Source organism: Daucus carota, chromosome 1 (genome assembly GCF_001625215.2).
Source record: "Daucus carota subsp. sativus chromosome 1, DH1 v3.0, whole genome shotgun sequence".
In the NCBI taxonomy this organism is placed as follows: domain Eukaryota; kingdom Viridiplantae; phylum Streptophyta; class Magnoliopsida; order Apiales; family Apiaceae; genus Daucus; species Daucus carota.
Genome location: NC_030381.2, coordinates 39,144,454 through 39,163,601, shown reverse-complemented (window position 1 = coordinate 39,163,601; position 19,148 = coordinate 39,144,454). Strand labels below are relative to the sequence as shown.

Genomic DNA, 19,148 nt, shown 5'->3' with positions numbered 1-19,148 from the left:
TATGGGTATAGATAGAAAAAAGAACAATCTTTTGATATTACTATAGTTTTTTTCTCTCCAGTCTTATGTGAGAGTTTTTTGTTTCTCTCCATATTCAAAACCTTGAGAATATTGTGAGAGTTTTCTTTCTGAGTACTAATGGAGGATAATGAGGACATCAATCAACGCCTGGAAACTATGGGTATTTGATGAGGAGGAGAACATGGGGTTTATACTGGAAGGCGAGGTGGATGAAACTATCAACAGATATGAACTCTGTCTCGTTGGGAGATTGCTTACAGAAAAAGGTGTAAACACAAAGATTATGAAATCGAGGATAGCTGATATCTGGAGGCCATCTATGGGGTTAAATATTAAAGATCTAGAACAAGGTATGTTTCTTTTTCAGTTCTTCAGAAAAGAAGATATGCAATGGGTTACCAACGGAGGTCCTTGGTCATTCGACAACGCAATGCTGGCTCTGGAGAAGATTGCAGCGGGGGAGAACCCAGCAAAGATAACGCCATGCTTTGTAAGTATTTGGATTCAGTTATATAACCTGCCAATGGGGTACATGCTTGAAACAGTTGGGAAACAACTAGGAAACTTCTTTGGAGAATTTCTGGAATATGATGCAAGGAACAACACATCAATATGGAGAGATTGTATGAGAGTTAGAATTAAGATTGATGTACGTAAACCTCTCAAGAGAAAAAAGAAAATTATCAAGAAGGATGGCACGGAGATCACGGTGGAATGCAAATATGAAAGGTTAGGTGAATTCTGTTTTTCATGTGGTCTGGTGACTCATACTGATAGATTCTGCAGACTGAACATAGCAGGAGAGGAAAGTAAGGTGAAAGACTGGGGTAGCTGGCTCCGAGCACCACCGCGTAGGGTGGCCGGCCAAACTCAGAGTAAGTGGCTGAGAAACGAAAACGATGACACGTGGGAGGATAGGATTGGTCGCGATTTCAACAAACAGCACTTTTCGGGGGAAAGAAGTTCGAATCAGGAGCATAAAATCAGGGGGGCGAGCGATTACAGGAAACAAGTTGTAACAGATCATAGAAAGGATAAGGATAAATCTCTGAATTTAAATGAGGCGAATTTCATGGGATTTAAAACAACTTCCAATATGATATATGATTTAAATGAAGATGACAGTGAAATTATCCAGTTGGAGGACCGAAAACGTAGGAGAGGAATATCAAATCATGTGGGCCACATGGAAATTGACCAAAGGGAGAAATTTTTGGGAAATCAGACAGAGCAACAACCACAAGAGACTGACATTTCTAATGGGGATTTGGCAGTCACTTCTCACAACAGTCCGGCTGAGCTTGCTAAGCAAGCCAGCCATTCAAAATGAATGCCATAGCTTGGAACTGTCGAGGTGTGGGCTCATCTCAGGCAGTTCGTCTTTTGAAAGAGATGATTACGTCTCATAAGCCTGATGTATTGTTTTTATCTGAAACTTTAGCAGATAGTAATAAAATTGCAATGCTTGCAAGAAAGATTGGTTTTTCTAATTACTTTTCAGTAGAGAAGCAGGGTAGATGAGGAGGGCTAGCAGTTTTTTGGAGTAATAAGATAAACTGCTCTGTTTTTGGCTCTTCCAATAATCATATCGATATCATAGTCCAGGAGAGATCAGGGGATAAGTGGCAGTTAACGTGTTTTTATGGCTTCCCCGAGCGGGAGAGAAGGCAAGAATCTTGGGACTTTCTTCGACATTTGTCTTCTATTTCTCAGTTGGCATGGTGTGTGTTTGGAGACTTCAACGATCTTCTCTATAGCAGTGATAAAAAGGGGAGAAATGAGCATCCGATTAGTCTGATGGAAGGTTATCGTAGTGCAATTGAAGATAGTTCGTTGATAGAGCTGGAGCTTAAAGGAGGTGAATTTACTTGGGAAAAAAGTAAGGGCACGTCAAGTTGGGTTAGGGAGAGGTTGGACAGATGTTTTGCAACTGATGCATGGTGGGGTAAGTTTCCGTTATGCATGCTTTCTGTCTTTCAGGTCACTAAATCAGACCATGACCCAATCAAGTTAGAGTTGATGAGTACATCCATTTCGAAGAAGCAGTTCAGATTTCGTTTTGAGAATACATGGTTGAAGGAGGCCAATTTTCATGCAGAGATATCAGGTTTCTGGCAACAACTTCCAGCTCTTCATTTGATTCCGAAGCTAATCGAGCTGTCTAGGTACATGGCCCACTGGGGCAGAGATTTCTTCAATAAATTCAGGGAAAAAGTTGTTAGACAGAAAAAGATTATTGAAGATCTAAAAGACAGGGAAGACGATGATGGTATCCAGCTATACTTTGATGAGAAGGAAAATTTAAATGAATTGCTAGCTAACGAGGAAGTTTACTGGAAACAAAGAGCTAAGAAATTCTGGCTTAAGGAGGGCGTTACAAATTCTCGATTCTTCCATGCAGCAGCGTCCAGCAGGAAAAAATTGAATCATATCTCAAGTCTAAAGGCAGAAGATGGGACTATGGTGTCAAGTCATGAAGGTATGTGTAATATTCTGCTCAGTTACTTCAGTCAAGTCTTTAAGGAGTCGAACAACAGAAGTGATACACCGAGTAGTGAGGACACAACACTTATATCTTTTAGTCAAATTAGTTGCTTACAGCTGAGCTAACTTTTTCAGAATTTACTAAAGCGGTTAAAGATATGCACCCAGATAAAGCCAGTGGACCGGACGGTCTTAATCCGGCTTTCTTTCAACATTTCTGGAAGCTCCTTGGTAAGGAAGTTTTTAAGTGCTGCTGCAACTGGTTATCCGAGGGCAATTTATCGGCTGGAGTCAATGATACAACCCTTGTGCTCATTCCAAAAAAAATAAATGGTGGATGATCCGAAAGATCTCAGACCTATAGCCTTATGTAATGTGCTTTACAAGATTATAGCTAAAGTCCTGGCAAATAGGCTGCAAAAAATCCTCCCTCAAATCATATCGGAAGAGCAGTCAGCCTTTGTCCCTGGTAGAAATATTACGGACAATGTGTTGGTAGCGTTTGAAATTCTGCATTATATGAAAAGAAAGTACAGTGGCCAGGATGGTGTGGTGGCACTAAAACTCGACATCAGTAAAGCGTATGATCGAGTCAGCTGGGATTATCTTCGTTACAGAATGAAAGCTATGGGTTTCTCAGATAAATGGATAAAGTGGGTAATGCTATGCGTCACTACGATATCTTATTCGATTTCTTTTCAGGGCTCAATGATAGGGCCTATAAATCCTACTCGTGGTCTACGGCAAGGGGATCCTTTGTCTCCATACCTATTTTTGTTGTGTGTTGAGGGCTTATCTAAAGATCTAAGCTTAGCCGGTAGCTCTGGAAGTATCACTGGATGTAAAATAAGCAATACAGCCCCAGCAATATCGCACTTGCTTTTTGCTGATGACAGTTTCTTGTTCTTTAAGGCCTCGATCAATGAAGCGGTTGAAGTGAAAAGAATTCTGAATGAGTATGAGGGCTATTCTGGTCAAGCTGTCAACTACCAGAAATCTGCCATATTTTTCAGCTCCAATGTAAGGACGGATAAGCAAGGAGAAATCAAAGAGAAGCTTGGGGTTATGAAGGACATAGGAGACTTAAGGAGAAGGTAATCAAGAAGATTGAGGGCTGGAGCACGAGATTATTATCTAGAGCTGGCAAGCTAGTTATGTTAAAGAATGTTCTACAAGCTATTCCTGCCTATGCAATGTCCTGCTTTCTATTGCCAAAATCTCTATGTGAGGAGATTCAAAGGGTGATGAATGCTTTCTGGTGGCAAAACAACTCAACGAGCAACAAAGGGATTAGATGGTTAAGTTGGCAGAAAATGTGTATGATGAAGAATAATGGTGGGTTAGGCTTCAGGGACATCAAAGGTTTTAACATAGCTCTGTTAAGCAAGCAATGTTGGAAGCTAGTGAACGAGCCAGATTCTTTGATGGCCAGAGTTTTAAAAGCAAAATATTACCCAAACAGCCACTTTTTACAAGCGAATAGAAAGGGGGGAGATAGCTACACGTGGTCTGGCATCTGGGAGGCCAAGGAGGAAATGAAAAAGGGTCTGAGGTGGGTCGTAGGTGATGGTAAATCTATTAAAATTCTTGAGGATAGGTGGCTGAGATTGAAGGAAGATTTTTGTGTCGATAAAAATCGAGTGACTGGCGATGTAAAACACTTAATTGTAAGTGATTTTTTTCTGGAGAACACGAAAACTTGGGATGTAAACAAGTTGAATAATCATTTTTGTAGCGAAGATGTAGCAGCAATGGTGAAGACTCGAATTCCCCAAAGGTATACAACAGACAGGGTGGCCTGGACTCATTCTAAGAATGGGAAGTATACGGTGAAATCAGGTTATTTCCAGTGGTGTGAACATCATGTAAATGTGAATGAAGTTCAACAATCTAAAGGTTGGAGTGTGATCTGGAAGCTCGAAGTCCCTCATAAGACCAAAGTGTTCCTGTGGAGATTTTGTCGGAATACACTGCCAGTAAGATACTTGTTGCGAGGAAGAGGAATTCAAGTACCAGTAACATGCACTATGTGTACGGGAGAGATTGAGCACTTGAGACACTTATTTTTTGAGTGCCAGTTTGCTAGAAATTGTTGGTATTATATGGGAGTTGATGTGGACAGCTGGGATATTGAAGATAGCAGCGAATGGCTCCTCCGTAAATTAGCTAATGGTCCGAAACAGGAACTGATAAAAATCTCAACAGTGTTAGCGGGAGTCTGGTTCACAAGAAACAAGAACATTTTTGAGCACAAGAGTATGACTTCAGAAGCAGTCATGGAATGGAGCAAAAAACAGATCTCTGACTGGCGAGAAGCAACTGCAAAGTGGGAATGAGCAAGGCGTTAGAACAAAGTATGATTGTATATGGAAGCCTCCCGAGTTTGATTGCATGAAAATTAATGTTGACGCTGCAGTGACGGTAGGCCAGAACTGGTTTGCTCTAGGGATGGTGGTTAGAAATCATTTGGGGCAGTACATTACAGGAAGAATGATGAAATTTTCAGGGGAAGTTTTGGTGGTTGAAGCAGAGATGATAGGCATCCTTGAAGCTTTGTCATGGGCCAACGATAGCATACCAGGTAGGGTGATTGTTGAGAGTGACTCTTTGATCAGTGTCCAAGCTGTGCAGCAAGACAAGGAAAATCTTCTGGAGGTGGGTGACATTACGCAGCAATGCAGGGATCTTCTCCAAAGCAACGATAGATTCTCCTTGAGGTTTGTTAGAAATCAAGCAAACAGGGTAGCTCATTGTATGGCTAAAATTCCCTGTGAGCTTAATAGTTTCAGTGTTTTCCCGTCTCCTCCGAGTCATTTGTTGGAGACAATATTGTCCGAAAGTTCAGTTTGATTGATGAAATTTCCTTTTGCATCAAAAAACAATCTTTTGATATTCCTTAATATGTGTGAAATGAGTAAAAAGCTCATCTAAATTGGGATGAATTCTTAAAAAATATAGTATATAGCAAGGAGAGAGAGGTGCCTTATAAATAAGGTCGGAAGAGATTGTCCTAATGATATAAGGCACCACTAAGACATCATTGGATCAACATTGTTCATCAAATACCCTAAATTATGACTTTATTTCCTGGACACGTTCTAAGTGCCCCGAATTATATTGACATCAATAATTCAGCAGGGGCTGGAAAAAAAATATGCACTGTTTTTTCGAGGTTAAGGGGGCTCTAGCATCTCCTAGCCCCCTCTGGTTCCGCCACTGAGCACTACATGGAGTTCCGCCATTACTTACCGAAAGCAGAAATGTGTCTGTTTTTACTCTTCAAGATTTGATTGATAAATCAAATTGTTAATAATTCTGAGAAAATGGTGGAGAGAGTACACACATCAGTCATCAATGAGAAAAAAGTCACTTGTCATTTGTCTCCCCGCCTTTAAGGAAGACATAAAGGGTGTTGTTTAGTTGCGAAAAGCTGATAGGGACTGGGTAACCCAGATCTCAAGAGCAGTCAATACCACCAGGCTTGCTCGCATGGTGCCAAACAAGTGGAAGAGCTGAAACTTGTTTCAACCAGCGCCATTCAAATAGCAAATTTGTCAAAATTCTTGTTTTATTCGGGAAAAAAAGGTCCATTGTTCTCTTTTGTACTATTTCATAGTACACTAAATTATTCTTCATAGTTTACTCTGTTAAAAGTGGCTCTACACTATTTGATGTATTTGCTGTTAGAATATTATGATCATGATTCATGATAAATACTTCTTTCAAATTCTTGAGATTTTAGAACAATCGATCACTTAAAATGATATGAGTTTCTCTCAGAATCTCAAGATGTTAAATGAAGGAGGATGTTAATATACAATATTATCCTCGTAAAGTTCTTCTAGCACGAAGAACTTGTAGTTAACATTTACTTGCAGACTTATATTGAAACTCTTCCAGACTTGAAGTAGTGCCACCGGATGCACAGAAAGACAATTTAATTTATAGAAGAGTCAATATAGTAACCCATCTCCAGTTTGAGCATCTCGTTTTGCTTGGAGCTGAGCTTCAACTGAGTAATAAGACTGTTCAAGGTAGCTGAAACTTATTTGGTGTTTGATTTGATCGTCTTATCAAAAGGCCGGCTGCAGAAGTATATCTAAAAGTGGTTGATGCTTCTAAGTAGGTCTTCATCAAGGTTATTTTAGTACAAGGACATTTTAATGTAAGTATAAAAGATATTAATGCAATACAAATTTTTTATTTATGTTATCATAATTGCCATTTATTTATATTACATACTTATATAAGTTGCCTAAATACGTATTGGAATGTGTTTCCAATATTCTACGTACTGTTAGAGCATTTTTACAATATAAAAATATCTGAACACACAGAACCATAATTCATAGTCGACGTTGTTAACACTGAATAAATATTATCTCGATATATTTAACCCCCGTGAAAAAAGAGAGGGAGTGAAATCAAAATTACTAAATTACCTCTGTTTCTATTTTTTATTATATAAAAAATCCGGATGCTCGTATCTGTAGCAAAGCACGGCACCTCTGCGAGATATTTCCTAATTAGCAGCTGCCCTGCCAGCCTGCCACTCATAAATTATGCAAGACAGATTTTGCTCTTCAGACGTGCTGAGATTTTATAAGATCTTTGAAGCTGGTCTAGTAAGCAACTAAGCATTAGTACTGTACATTCTATTTCTATCCTTTTCATTCTGAAATATTTTTTTAGCAAAAAAAATAATATTATGAAGCCTGTCACTGTTGACAGGAACTGCATTAACTTCGAGCCATGAAGTGGTGCCAAGGATGAACACCAAGAAAATTTAATAATTTACAGAAGACTCAATCTAGTAACCCATCTTCAGATTTGAGCATCCATCATTTAACTCGATGCTCACTTGGATCTGGAATACAAGCTAATCTAATATCAGATAAATCATTTGAGTTCTAATTTGAGTTGAGACAAACCCCAGGTACTCTAGTAAAGTAATAACCTCATTAAATTAATATTTTTTCCTGGTCCAAAATAATAGAGCAAATGTTTTTATACTCTCGATAAATTAAGTTTTTATTGATCCCAAGGTTCTTACTTAATGGGGTTTGTATAATGTCTATGATTCCAATATACAGGCAGCTGCTTAGTTTTTTTATTTAATTTCATTTACTATTACAGGAATAAATGCATTTCCTTACCTTATAATCTGTCTATAGACTATAGGCTTTTGCATCATAACCACAAGTACACAACTGACAATTCTTCTAAATTGTTTTTCAGATGAATGCCTGAAGTTTATATAAAAATCAATACTCCTAGTAAAGACACGGCTGTCTTGGTATTTCGCTATACACAAGCTACATACACATACCAGAACAGCTACATGCTGGGAATCCTTTACCAGATAAACTAAATTAGTAAATTCCATGACGAAAGATCGTCAAAGTCGAACATACATCCGCGAACCTATTTCACTAAATCAATCAATCTGCAGCTTCGTCCCTTTTCAAATCCATATTCAGGGCCCTGCAAGACTTTTCCCTAGTTTCAAGCTCTGGTATAGCTGATGTAGGGCATCCTTCTACAATATGATTTTCCCTCTCAACAACTAGTGACTTGGTATAAGAACAGGGACGCTCCTGGGCTTCTATATTATGCCCAGGTTCTTGACCTGAACTGAATGACATTTCTAAAAGAGACGGGCCTGGAGATTGTGTCCTTATCTGCACTGACCGCATAAGTGCAGCCCTCCTAAGGTCCGCTGAGTGGCATATGTCACTTGGTGACGAGGGGAATCTACCCTCACAGTCAGAGCCCCGTTGGCGAGGTTGGGGACATGTTACGGGAAGATTACAGTTGTGCAAAGGATAGGAAGTGGTAGGTGAACCTGAGGAAAAGCCACATGGAAATCTTTGGTACCTGTAAGGAGAAACTGGACTGGTGGGTACACTGTCTGCTTGGGATGAACATGCGTTAACTGGACTCTCATAATACCGGCAGTCATCTGAGTCTTCTGACATTGGTGAATACTGTAAAGGCATCTCATCTCTGATACCATAAAAGTTGTCAAATAATAAAATATGAGGGCATATACGTGAAACTCCAGCCACAATTAACAGAGGAAAAAGGGAGTTCTAACAGTGTTGCAACGTGTTAAAGAGAAAGTGATATCTTCCTTTCGCTACTACCAATTAAAGCATATACGTGAAACTCCAGCCACAATTAACATAGAGGAAAAAGGGAGTTCTAACCAAGACCAAGGAATTTAAAGAGAAAGTGATATCTTCCTTCATAGTTCTTGCAAAGTTTCTTTGTTGATTTAAATAACGATTAACGAATTTATATAATTTTCCGCCTTTATAAGATAGTGATTTCAAGGAAAACAACTCTACTATGAGTAGTTATCAGCAAGATATCTGTTCATTGCACAACTTTTAGAAAAGTAAACAAAAATCACATACAAACCAACCACCTTCCACTTTGTCCTGATATGCAAGTGTGTATTGCCAAGCTACCAACTCATTTTAAAACCGCAACCATGTCGTTACATTCAGAATTGATGACAACTCAACCAACAAAAAGAACTTTATGGCCCATATTGTTACAAGCGAATGAGTTGAATGGTACTGAACAAAAGCGAACAAGTGAATATGATTGTTTATTTTCTCAATGAAGCCATAATCAAGTGGACTCAAAAAAATTGGCTAAACTCACAAAAAGTTGACTAAACAATTGATTATCATAGATTAAAATCCATATGAGTTTTGTTCTTACTTATATAATTATATAGTATCTTCTTATTTTCGAATTCTGATTATTTTAAATTGCAAATTACATAATAACATCTACTTGGTAAAACATTTTATTCTATGAATTACCAAATTACATTATTACAATTTATACAACAATATTTATGGTCTTTGATATAATATTAGTATTATTATTAATATTTAAATGTTTACTAATAATAGGAGTGCGATTAATATTTGTTAGAAGTTATTTCAATGTCCTTGTAGAACATTAGGGCGTATTCAGATTGCATTCATATGTTGCACATTATATGAAAGGATAAACTTTCATATCTTCTCTAACTTTTTAGTTTGTAATATTAAAATTACTTGACCGGACAGAATGAATAAATGATTTCTCAAATATTTTATGCATGTAATAATATTTAAAATATATTACGAGGTACAATTTTAATAGGTTATCTACACAAATTTTTTAAAGGTTAAACCTTTCAGACTATTCAGAACATGTGATTCAGATTTGACAAATAATCCTTCGACATTCATACTATAATTCAAATATCTAACTTGTTAAAATAAATTCAACCATGTAGCAAACATGATTATATGATTTAAATTCACCAAATAAACATGGTAGGATACTAGGCAGGTCAACAAAGAGACTAAAATTTTTTTTACCTTTGTATTAATATAGATGCCAGCTGCAAATACATGAAAAAGTCAACTTTCCAGGTTGCTTTTGTTCAAGTATTTATTTCATACATAACTAAAAATGCATAAAGACTTGTTTGCAAACCCCATTCATAGTTGTTTCTTATGTTTTTCTGCCCTTGCAACAGCTAGAGAGATTAATTATGTGATGCGGTCATACAGAGCAGGAAATTTTAACTTGTATATATGTTATTACCCAAGTATAAAAGTTAAATGTAATTTGTTAAAAGTCCAATTAAGATCATTGTACTCCTCTATCCCTCTCATTTCGTTACGGTTTTTTTCAACTGCTTGATACACATTTTAAGATGTATATAAAATATAGTTTCACAACTTTTTAAAAAATTTCTTGTGCAAGTATAAAAATTTAAACATTCAACTTTTATTCAGAAGAAAAAAAGTTAAAAATAATTTATCAAACTATATTTTATGAGAGCCTTAAAATACGTGCGGAAACCCCATCCCCCAATGTAAACAATTGAGGGGGACGGAGGGAGTAGTGAAGTAATAAAAAGGAGTTTAAATACACATATTAATTTGCATGTTAGTTGATTTGCAATAATATATTTATCGATTAAGAGTACTTTTCTAGTCTAGGGTATTCCAACTACATATGAGATGAAACCTTTAATAATCTTTGGAGCTTATTTTATTGATTTTTAAGGTTAAAATTCTTGTCTTTTCTATAGGTTGTGATCCATCATATTTTCTTCCTTTATAATGTGAGGATATGGGCACAAAAGTGAGTGTACACGCAATTCAAATAATAAGATATTATGACGATTCCGGTGCGGTGGATAGGGCACAAAAAATATAAAAAAAAAATATGACCTCATGTAAGATAAAATCTTTACACGTAACTAAAAATTTTATGTGAACCAAATTATATACAATAATTAATCATCCAAGGTAGAACATGTTCACAGACCTTGCAGGAGAATCCATGAGAGTGTCCGCTAAGGAGTCACCAACCGTCAGCCCATTCAAGCTTGAAGCCATTATCTGCAATTTAAATGATTTCAACAAACAAATAACCCAAGTCGCAAATAGAGCCTCATATTTACAGTGCTATAACACAGATTAAGGATACTCAGCATTACATCATCCGAAATTCATACAAACAAATAACACTAACTGGAAAATGGCTTGATAAAGTATTAATTCACAAATAGGATCCCATCTACAAAAAAAGAAGACATTGTGCACCAAGGACTTCTATTTTACTGATAGATATTACGAAACGACATGTACTATGTAATAATGTGTAATGCCATCACCATACACTTTCTGAGGTATATAGAATATAAGTTCCCCCTGCACCACCCAAAAGTCCTCTCCAATAGCAAAGTGTAGGTATGGGTCAATCCATCTTCTAGTATGCGATAAATCTTTTATTGTCTGGTTGTAGTTTATCTACTGAGTCTCAATCCCTCGCCACTGATAGCTAGAAGTAAGTTTGACCCCAAAAGCTTTAAAATTGATGTAGACTATACATTTTAGCAAGACTGCAAGAGCATTTAGGTACATGGTGGTAGTAATATCAAATAACAAAATTACAATATTTGTACCATATAATTCAATGCAATCGAAGCAGAGATTTTCTGAATCTTCACTGACGAATGTCAACCAATTATTGTCAAAAAAACTGATGTTTCTTAATTTCTTAAAAATAAAAGTTGAGTTGATATCACAGCATGAGCGATAGAACAGTACTTCAACTTATTTTTCACAATGTTATTTACTTTGAATTGTGTTAACATATATTTTCTTAATTTATATTCATCCAATGAGCTTCCTTTCAATGAAGGATGTGTTTTGCATTGTGCATACTTTTAGAAACCTCTTGACCCTTGTTATTTTTCCGTGTGCAACTGTGAAGCCAAGTTTGAAGCTTTAAATGTCGCAGGCTGTAAACAAAGATTTTGTTTGAACAGAGTACTATATTCTCCATATACGAAAGAGACGGAAAACCCCATTGAACAATTGTGAGTAATATTAATAATAAATCACAACAAAATATCATAGGATACAAAAAACGGACAATCTCTACAGAATACTCAACTGAACATTTGAATCTAAATCATTCGTGCAGCAAAAAAATGTCACATAACTTCCATTAACAAAAGAAAAACTTAAACTTCACAAATAAACACACATACATATAGGGGGCGTTTGGTTCGTGGTTAATGACCCCGGTTAATGGGAAATAGAAACTGAAACTCATGTGTTGGTGTTTGGATTAGCAATTTTATTGTATGGAGTGGGAACCTCGTTCCCACCTGATGGGGAAATCATTCCCTCCACACCCACACCCCTTGGAATACCATTCAGTACCCCCCATTCCCATACCCCTCATTCCCAATCCCACCCACCATCCAAACACCCCCGTAATCTTTTTGTCAATTCCGAGTCGTATCCAAACAAGAACAAATGTGGCACAAAAATCCCAATGCCCTGAACAAGATAATAATTCTACATAATTCAACAGCATAACTCAACACCACACAAAATAAATGTCATGAAACTTCAATTACTAATCAAAAGATATAAACTTTACACAAACACATATACACACACAAATAAATAAGATTAAAAGCAAATACATTGGAAAAAGATTAAAAGAAGAGTAAATAACCTCGCTAAGGTAACGCTTGTGAGAGTTAAGATTGTCTACGTAAACCTCATCTTCAGGATCTCTACTTCTTTTTCCACTGCTACACGCAACTGCAGGCTGCGCCACTGGTGATGCTGATGAAGATAATGAACAAGAATTTGATGCCGACGCTGATGATGAAGAATTTGGTTCTAAACCCATTTCAAGATTCTTCAGGAAATACTAAAGTTGTGGTTTTTATTGAATTTTTGTTTATTTAAATTCTAAATTGATGAATTTTATGATGGAGCTGCATCTGAAGCTTATGAACATCAACTGAAGAGTTGAACTGCTGTCAGCCCAAACATATTGTATGGGCTTTACACGAACGGGGCAGATGGCCTCTAATAAAAATTATTTTTAATAATATACTTTTTAAATTAAAATATATCTTTTAAATTTTAATCCTAAAACTACAATAAAAAAATTTATTTAGTCACACCCATCTTTTCTTGTGTCGGGGATTAGGTTTCCGACCTACTGATTCATGATTTATTGAAGATTTTCAGACAAATTAAAAGTAATCAGTAAATTAATAAAATATATTTTAAAAAAGTCAGAAATTTTTAAATAAATCAACAATTTTTATCAACTAAAAATATTTTTAAAATTCATTAACATTTTACATGCCTAGATTAGTCAAAACGCAAATGAAAAAAATAAAAGACCTGTATAAATAGTTGAAAGAATGTAAATTTTGCTTCTGAGGAGCAACATTTCTGTTCCTCCCGCCCTGCATTTTTGCAGGGCAGAGAGGCGTAGAGATAATATAATCACACGATTATGGAAGATAAAATAACCAGCAACGTCATGGTCATCCACAACGGTCCTGCAAATCTTATTCCAAATGGGGGGGAAAAGAAGAAACGATTCAGTCTATTCAAGACCGCAATGGTTATGTTACGTGGTCGCCCGGGCGAAAAATCAAAGGCAAAAATCTCAATAAACGTTTCTAAACATCATGATAATTCTAATAATTCTGATGAAAACTGGAAGAAGCTTGTTGGGTCAATGCGGCCTTTACATTCGCAGGACAGCCGATCTCCGCAGCCAATGAAGGCTTTCTCTAGGCCATCAACATCGTCGGACGATGATTTTTTTGGATCATCTTCGTCATTTTCCACCTCCTCTTGGGGAACACCGAGCAATTATGGATCAACTAATAATCTTCAAGAATTAACCGGATTAGGAAGAATGAGGCAAAGTGAATCGACAAATAGTTTAAGCAGCAAAATGTCGGATACCATGAGTAGGTACGCCTCTGCTCTTAATCTTCATGATTTAGACATGGAAGAAGAGGTCGATGCAGATGTTGATGATGAGGAACAGAATGATAGTGTGCTTGAAAAATATTGCGAGGCAGATGACATGATTGATTCCAAGGCAGATGAGTTCATTGCAAAATTCTATGATCAAATGAAGAGTCAGTAATAGAAAACGAGGAGCGCTTTAAGTACATTATTCGTGCGGTCTTGTAAACAAATCTTCGGTTTTTCTGTTTCATATTCAATCATAACCTTTAATCTTTATAGTAGGCTTTTCTTGTGTTATGGGCTGAGAGACGGACAGTGAAACAGAAAAATCAAACTGCAGTAATTTGATAAGATTGTACTCATGTGGATGCATGCATGCAGGTGTGTAATGTATAAAATGGTGCTTTTATCTTCCCGTAATAACATGCATGATTGTTCAATTAAGTTTATCAGTCAATTGTATGATTATGGGTGGTGAAGTTTGAACTACATGGAAAGATTGCAGCGAATAAAAACAGTAAGCGAAAGAAACAAATTTATGTATAATCTATAAGACATAAACCAAACAACATTTAACCATAAGACTCTTTACAAAACATGTTCAAATGCAAGTTAAATTTGCTCCCACACCCACAGCAACAATTAGACTCATCACAAGATGAAATTTAAAGGAGATAGTCATAGCAAATGTAAAAAAAAAAAAAAAGGAAAGTTATACTTAAAAAAGTGTGTGTATTTTTTTTTGTACATTCTAAGTTTCTCCAAATATTATTTAAGACTCATTTACGGTGTTCTAAACATTCTCGATTACTCTCCGATTTGACTAAAAAATTCTGATTTATTTCAAAAAACTTTGATAAACCTCATATAAATCCTGAATCGGTAGGTCAACAGATTAGTTTTGATTCCTGATTTCTACAATCATGCTCCTTCTTATGGTTCTCTAATATATAATTCAAATTTGTGTTTTCCACTTTTGCAGATTTGTATCTTGAAAATATGATGTTTGAAGTGTTTTTATTTTTGAAAGAATTTTTTTTTCAAGAAACTGATACATTAAACAAGCCCTTGTTTCCTGAAAAAAAAAACATGCCCTTGTTTGAAAGGTGACACGGGTCTTAAATTTAGAACTTAAACAAAGTCTAATGAGTTAAAACTATTCATTCGTCAAAACAGTGATGAAAAAGAAAATAAAATTACAGGGGAAAATGCATCAGATTGGCTCGGAGTCTCAGATTTTTCATCGTATCCACTAGAGGCAATTAATAATATCATTAACAATTTCCTACATGTTCGCGTTACCACCAGTTTAAATACTGGTTCATTATCAAGTGTTTTAGTTGCCCATTTTGCCCTTCAAATGTATCAAGCACCAGTTCCCTTGTGTTTCTTACCAAAGTACCTGAAGCATGTAGATGCTCCTAATACACATATAAAATGGGTATTTTGGTAACTCGACAAATTTGTACCGAAATGTGTAAAACTCCATTCTTCGTATAAATATTTCTAGCATCAAAAATGAGAATTCTTGCGTGAAATTTCTTAATCCTCTCTTCCTGCATTATTGCAGGGAGGGCAGATTGAGGATAACATACCAACGCTTGCATAATCGACGCAGATCTTCCTCGTATATGGCCGAAAAGAACCAATTTGTTGCTGGCGTCACCGTCGGACCTAGCTGTTATTTAGATGATCAGAGACATGCAAGAAGGAAGCAAAGATTCACCTTGTTTAATGCAGCATTGGACATGCTAAGTGGCAGCCCAAATGAAAAAAACAGAAAAAATAAAAAATCTGTTAGCCGCAAGGATGACAAAATAAATGGTAATAATGCAGAGGGCTGGAAGAAGTTTGTGGGATCAATGCGCCCTTTGCATATGCAGGCCACTCGATCTTCATCTCCGTCTCCTCGTCATTCCCCGATTAGTGAACCAGCTCTAGGGTTCCCCTTATCTGCTACTTCATGGGGCACAGCGAGCAAATATGACTCGCCTAATAGCCTCCACGAATCCGGGAGCACAGGCACCATGAGCCTGGGCACAGGCACCGTGAGCCTGGGCTTATCCCCCTGTGCATCGCCTAATAATCTCCAAGGAGCGAGTACAGGCACCACGAGCCCGGACTTATCCCCCTGTGCATCGCCTAATAATCTCCAAGGAGCGAGTACAGGCACCATGAGCTCCAATTCGTCACCGGACAATCTTGATAAATCAACGGGCACCACGAGCCCCGGTTTATCGCCCAATAATATAGGCACCATGAGCAACAGTGTATCAGATGATGATCTGGAAGAATTCATTGGCACCGTGAGCCACAGTGTATCGGCTAGTAATCTCCGTAATCTTGCTATAGCAAATAGCAGGAGAAAACACCGTAAATCATCTGGTGATCGTAGCAAACTCGGGAGAAAAAGCAGGATGAGTCCTAGCAAGTCGACTAGTAATCTCCAAGATTTAAGTCTGCAGAAGATGAGACGATATAAATCAGCCCTCAATCTTCATGATCTGGACTTGAACGAAGAGACTGAAGCCGAGGAAGACACTGATGATAAATTGCTTGAGAAATGTGCAGCGGACGTGATGATTGATGTTAAAGCTGATCAGTTCATCAAGCAATTTTACCAACAGATGAAGAGCCAACACAAGGGATCTAAAGCGTCGACACAAACGCTTACCCACAAATGAAGAGCCAATGCGAGGGAAAGCATAGACACTAATGATCTAGCTAGATATGCAGGTTTTGTAGTACAGTAGGAACACTAATTGTTCCTGATAACTACATCTAATGTAGCTGGTTCAACAAGTGCGGACAATTTTGTATGTTTAGCATGTAGAAGAGAAAAGATGAGATTGTTATTCATCTGTATGAAGATGAATAACTTTTTCTGCATGTATATTCAATGAATTTGCAAGTTCTTTTTATCATGATTTGGATCAACATTGAGTCATTGTGTCATGCTTCTGCATTAAAATTAAATTTTAATCGGGCGGTTTGAATTACATTTCTTCCTGTTAATAATGTGCTTACTTTTTCCAGAGAAAAAAATAATTACATAAAGCAAATCTTAAGAAATCATATAGGATCAAGAATGAGACATTAAAAACCCAATCCACTGCTAGAAAAGAAAGTTACAAATTGCACATGAGATTCGACAAATCGAAAACCCTCTTAATCTTAATGCAGGGCAAATTCTCATACAAGTCGTAACTCCTAAAAAATGTCAAAAATAAGAAACACAAAAATGGATTGAGAATACAAACTATGTTACCCGGACTCGACTGTAAATATCCAAAACGTCTGAGTTCGGAATTTCCATAGCCATTTTCGAGTATAAAGTGCCTGACATGCGTAGTCGAAGCAGAATAAAGAGTCGAGGGTAACGTAGAATACAAGTCAATAGCCATGGATGAACTCCGAGCACTTGTTCTTGATCCAACGAAACCCATTCCGCACAGAAGCTTTGAACCTGCCTTCAATAGTGTAAACTTTATACTTAGCAATCCTCTTTTTCCTCTTCATCTCAGGATCATTAAACCCCCAGCTTGACTTAGCAGGCGACGAAGAAGCCACCTGGCTCAGCCTGTTCACTCTGGTGGAAATCGCACTCATATCAGGCCCCGAATACATCTGGTTCCCCGTGAGCACCTTTCCGCTCACAATCTCGAGCCTCCTCTCTCCCGCTGAGCTTCGAAAACTCGGCCTGCACTCCTCCATAACTAAATCACTGTGTGTTTTTGTGTGTGTGATTGTTTGAAGATTGAGATATATTCAAGATGGGAGAGAAACAATGAGCAGATGAGCTAGTTAGCTAGCTGTAAATCTTTTTATTGAATCTGAATGTGTAACAGGGTTGGTTGGGTGGTGGTCTCCGTACAGGATAATAAGAATATTTAATTAAGTGTAGATTTTGAAATTTATATGCAAATGAATTAGGCAGCATTATTCAGGGGAAAGAACAAATATTCAATTCAGGATGTGCAGAGCTTGATGACAACAACCTCGAAGTTTTCATTGTCTCTGTCGTGGGATGATCAACTATCATTTCAAATCTTTTCTTTAGTACTCCCTCCGTCCCACCCATTTCTTTACACTTTCCTTTTTGAGATGTCCCATCCAATTCTTTACATTTCAAAACTTATCAAAAATAGTCAATGGATCCCATCACTTCTCCACTTTTTCTTCTCTTTTCACACTACTTTTACTCCACTATCTTCTTTTTATACATAAAAAATCAATGGATCTCACCACTTCACCCACTTTCTTTTCTTTTTTCCACTGCTTTATACATATTTCTTAACCTCCGTGCCCAACCCATTTGATAAGAAATGAGAGGGACGGAGGGAGTATTATTTTTTCTGCTCTTACCTCAGACCAACCTTGTAACAACATTTTTGTCGAGATTTACTAATCCACATGATTCACAGCTATTATTCGAATTTTAACATTTAAACGTAAAATTTCTTACTGTTGTATGCATACAATGTATAAATAAAATATATTATATTTAAAATGAGCACAGACTAACACAAATTTTTTAGTTTGATCAAAAAAAACAAATTTTTTAGTTAAATGCTCGGTTTTTAACGGTCTGAACTTACAGGGCGTGTGTTCACTTTGGTTTTTACAGCGTTCATTTTACGGTGGGAGACGTGCGAGCCTGTAAGGATAGGTGTTTTAGTCAACGGTCAAGTCCTAGTTCCTTGATTTCTGCAAGGGCCAGCTAGCCATTCCCTGCATCTCGCGAATTTGTGTCGCCATATTTTTTTCGCATAAGTAGATCTACAGATGTGTACAAGTACAGCTCGTAAATTACCGCTTCTTTTAGTTTTGAGTCTCCTTTTTTCCAGTGAATTTTAAAAATTTTAAAACCAATTGTTCGAAAGATTTTACACATGGACACGAAGACCAATACCTTACCTTTAAACAATCAAAGAACGGTTTTTCTAGTGTGTGCCCATGGGCACATGCTAAGTACAAACTCTCATGAAAATGGCTTAATTTGATTGGTGGAATTGGTGTGAATGCATGGGGCCATCAACATTTAATATTCATCCACCAATTAAAAAGTTAGTATTCTCATGGAAGTCAGTGACTATTGTGTGCCCATGGACACACCATAGAAAATTCGATCAAAGAATATTTGATATACAAAGTGTAGAAGTCAAGAGTGTTTAACCTGTTCGTAGGAGAATTTGTGGGGACACAAAGATACACACCTCATTTTTATAATATTAAAATTTGCTGTCTTAGATAATGTGAAATATAGGGTAACGATCAAAAATAAAAACAGTAAATAAATGAGATGGTCTATATATGACT

General features: G+C 36.9%; 4 protein-coding genes across 4 annotated transcripts; 2 read left to right on the top strand and 2 right to left on the bottom strand.

Moving 5' to 3' along the window:
* Nucleotides 1-1,347: 1,347 nt before the first annotated feature.
* On the top strand, nucleotides 1,348-3,603 carry LOC135150226 (uncharacterized). Its single transcript, XM_064086372.1, has 5 exons — nucleotides 1,348-1,534; nucleotides 1,622-2,500; nucleotides 2,641-2,736; nucleotides 2,900-3,162; nucleotides 3,208-3,603. Exons 1-5 carry the CDS (start codon nucleotides 1,348-1,350, stop codon nucleotides 3,601-3,603), a joined length of 1,821 nt encoding a protein of 606 aa, XP_063942442.1.
* Nucleotides 3,604-7,652: 4,049 nt separating this feature from the next.
* Nucleotides 7,653-12,888, bottom strand: LOC108210239 (uncharacterized). The gene is made up of 3 exons (XM_017381542.2): nucleotides 12,559-12,888; nucleotides 10,852-10,925; nucleotides 7,653-8,511 (listed from the first exon to the last, which is right to left on the bottom strand). Exons 1-3 carry the CDS (start codon nucleotides 12,736-12,738, stop codon nucleotides 7,947-7,949), a joined length of 819 nt encoding a protein of 272 aa, XP_017237031.1. The 5' UTR covers nucleotides 12,739-12,888; the 3' UTR covers nucleotides 7,653-7,946.
* A 399-nt stretch (nucleotides 12,889-13,287) lies between these two features.
* Nucleotides 13,288-14,162, top strand: LOC108200244 (uncharacterized). The gene has a single exon (XM_017368335.2). It carries the CDS (start codon nucleotides 13,360-13,362, stop codon nucleotides 14,005-14,007), a length of 648 nt encoding a protein of 215 aa, XP_017223824.1. The 5' UTR covers nucleotides 13,288-13,359; the 3' UTR covers nucleotides 14,008-14,162.
* A 3,060-nt stretch (nucleotides 14,163-17,222) lies between these two features.
* On the bottom strand, nucleotides 17,223-17,543 carry LOC108222445 (uncharacterized). Its single transcript, XM_017396368.1, has one exon. The coding sequence runs from the start codon at nucleotides 17,541-17,543 to the stop codon at nucleotides 17,223-17,225; it is 321 nt and encodes a 106-aa protein (XP_017251857.1).
* Nucleotides 17,544-19,148: the final 1,605 nt, after the last annotated feature.

Bases quoted from the DNA above. Each gene is read 5' to 3' on its own strand.
- LOC108210239 (XM_017381542.2), bottom strand. From the start codon at position 12,738: ATGGGTTTAGAACCAAATTCTTCATCATCAGCGTCGGCATCAAATTCT. The intron at 10,926-12,558 runs GTTATTTACTCT...TTTAAATTGCAG, and splicing joins ACAAGCGTTACCTTAGCGAG to ATAATGGCTTCAAGCTTGAA. The intron at 8,512-10,851 runs GTCTGTGAACAT...TTATGGTATCAG, and splicing joins CTCATGGATTCTCCTGCAAG to AGATGAGATGCCTTTACAGT.
- LOC108222445 (XM_017396368.1), bottom strand. From the start codon at position 17,543: ATGGAGGAGTGCAGGCCGAGTTTTCGAAGCTCAGCGGGAGAGAGGAGG.
- LOC135150226 (XM_064086372.1), top strand. From the start codon at position 1,348: ATGAATGCCATAGCTTGGAACTGTCGAGGTGTGGGCTCATCTCAGGCA. The intron at 2,501-2,640 runs GTATGTGTAATA...TAACTTTTTCAG, and splicing joins TATGGTGTCAAGTCATGAAG to AATTTACTAAAGCGGTTAAA. The intron at 2,737-2,899 runs GTAAGGAAGTTT...ACAAGATTATAG, and splicing joins ACATTTCTGGAAGCTCCTTG to CTAAAGTCCTGGCAAATAGG.
- LOC108200244 (XM_017368335.2), top strand. From the start codon at position 13,360: ATGGAAGATAAAATAACCAGCAACGTCATGGTCATCCACAACGGTCCT.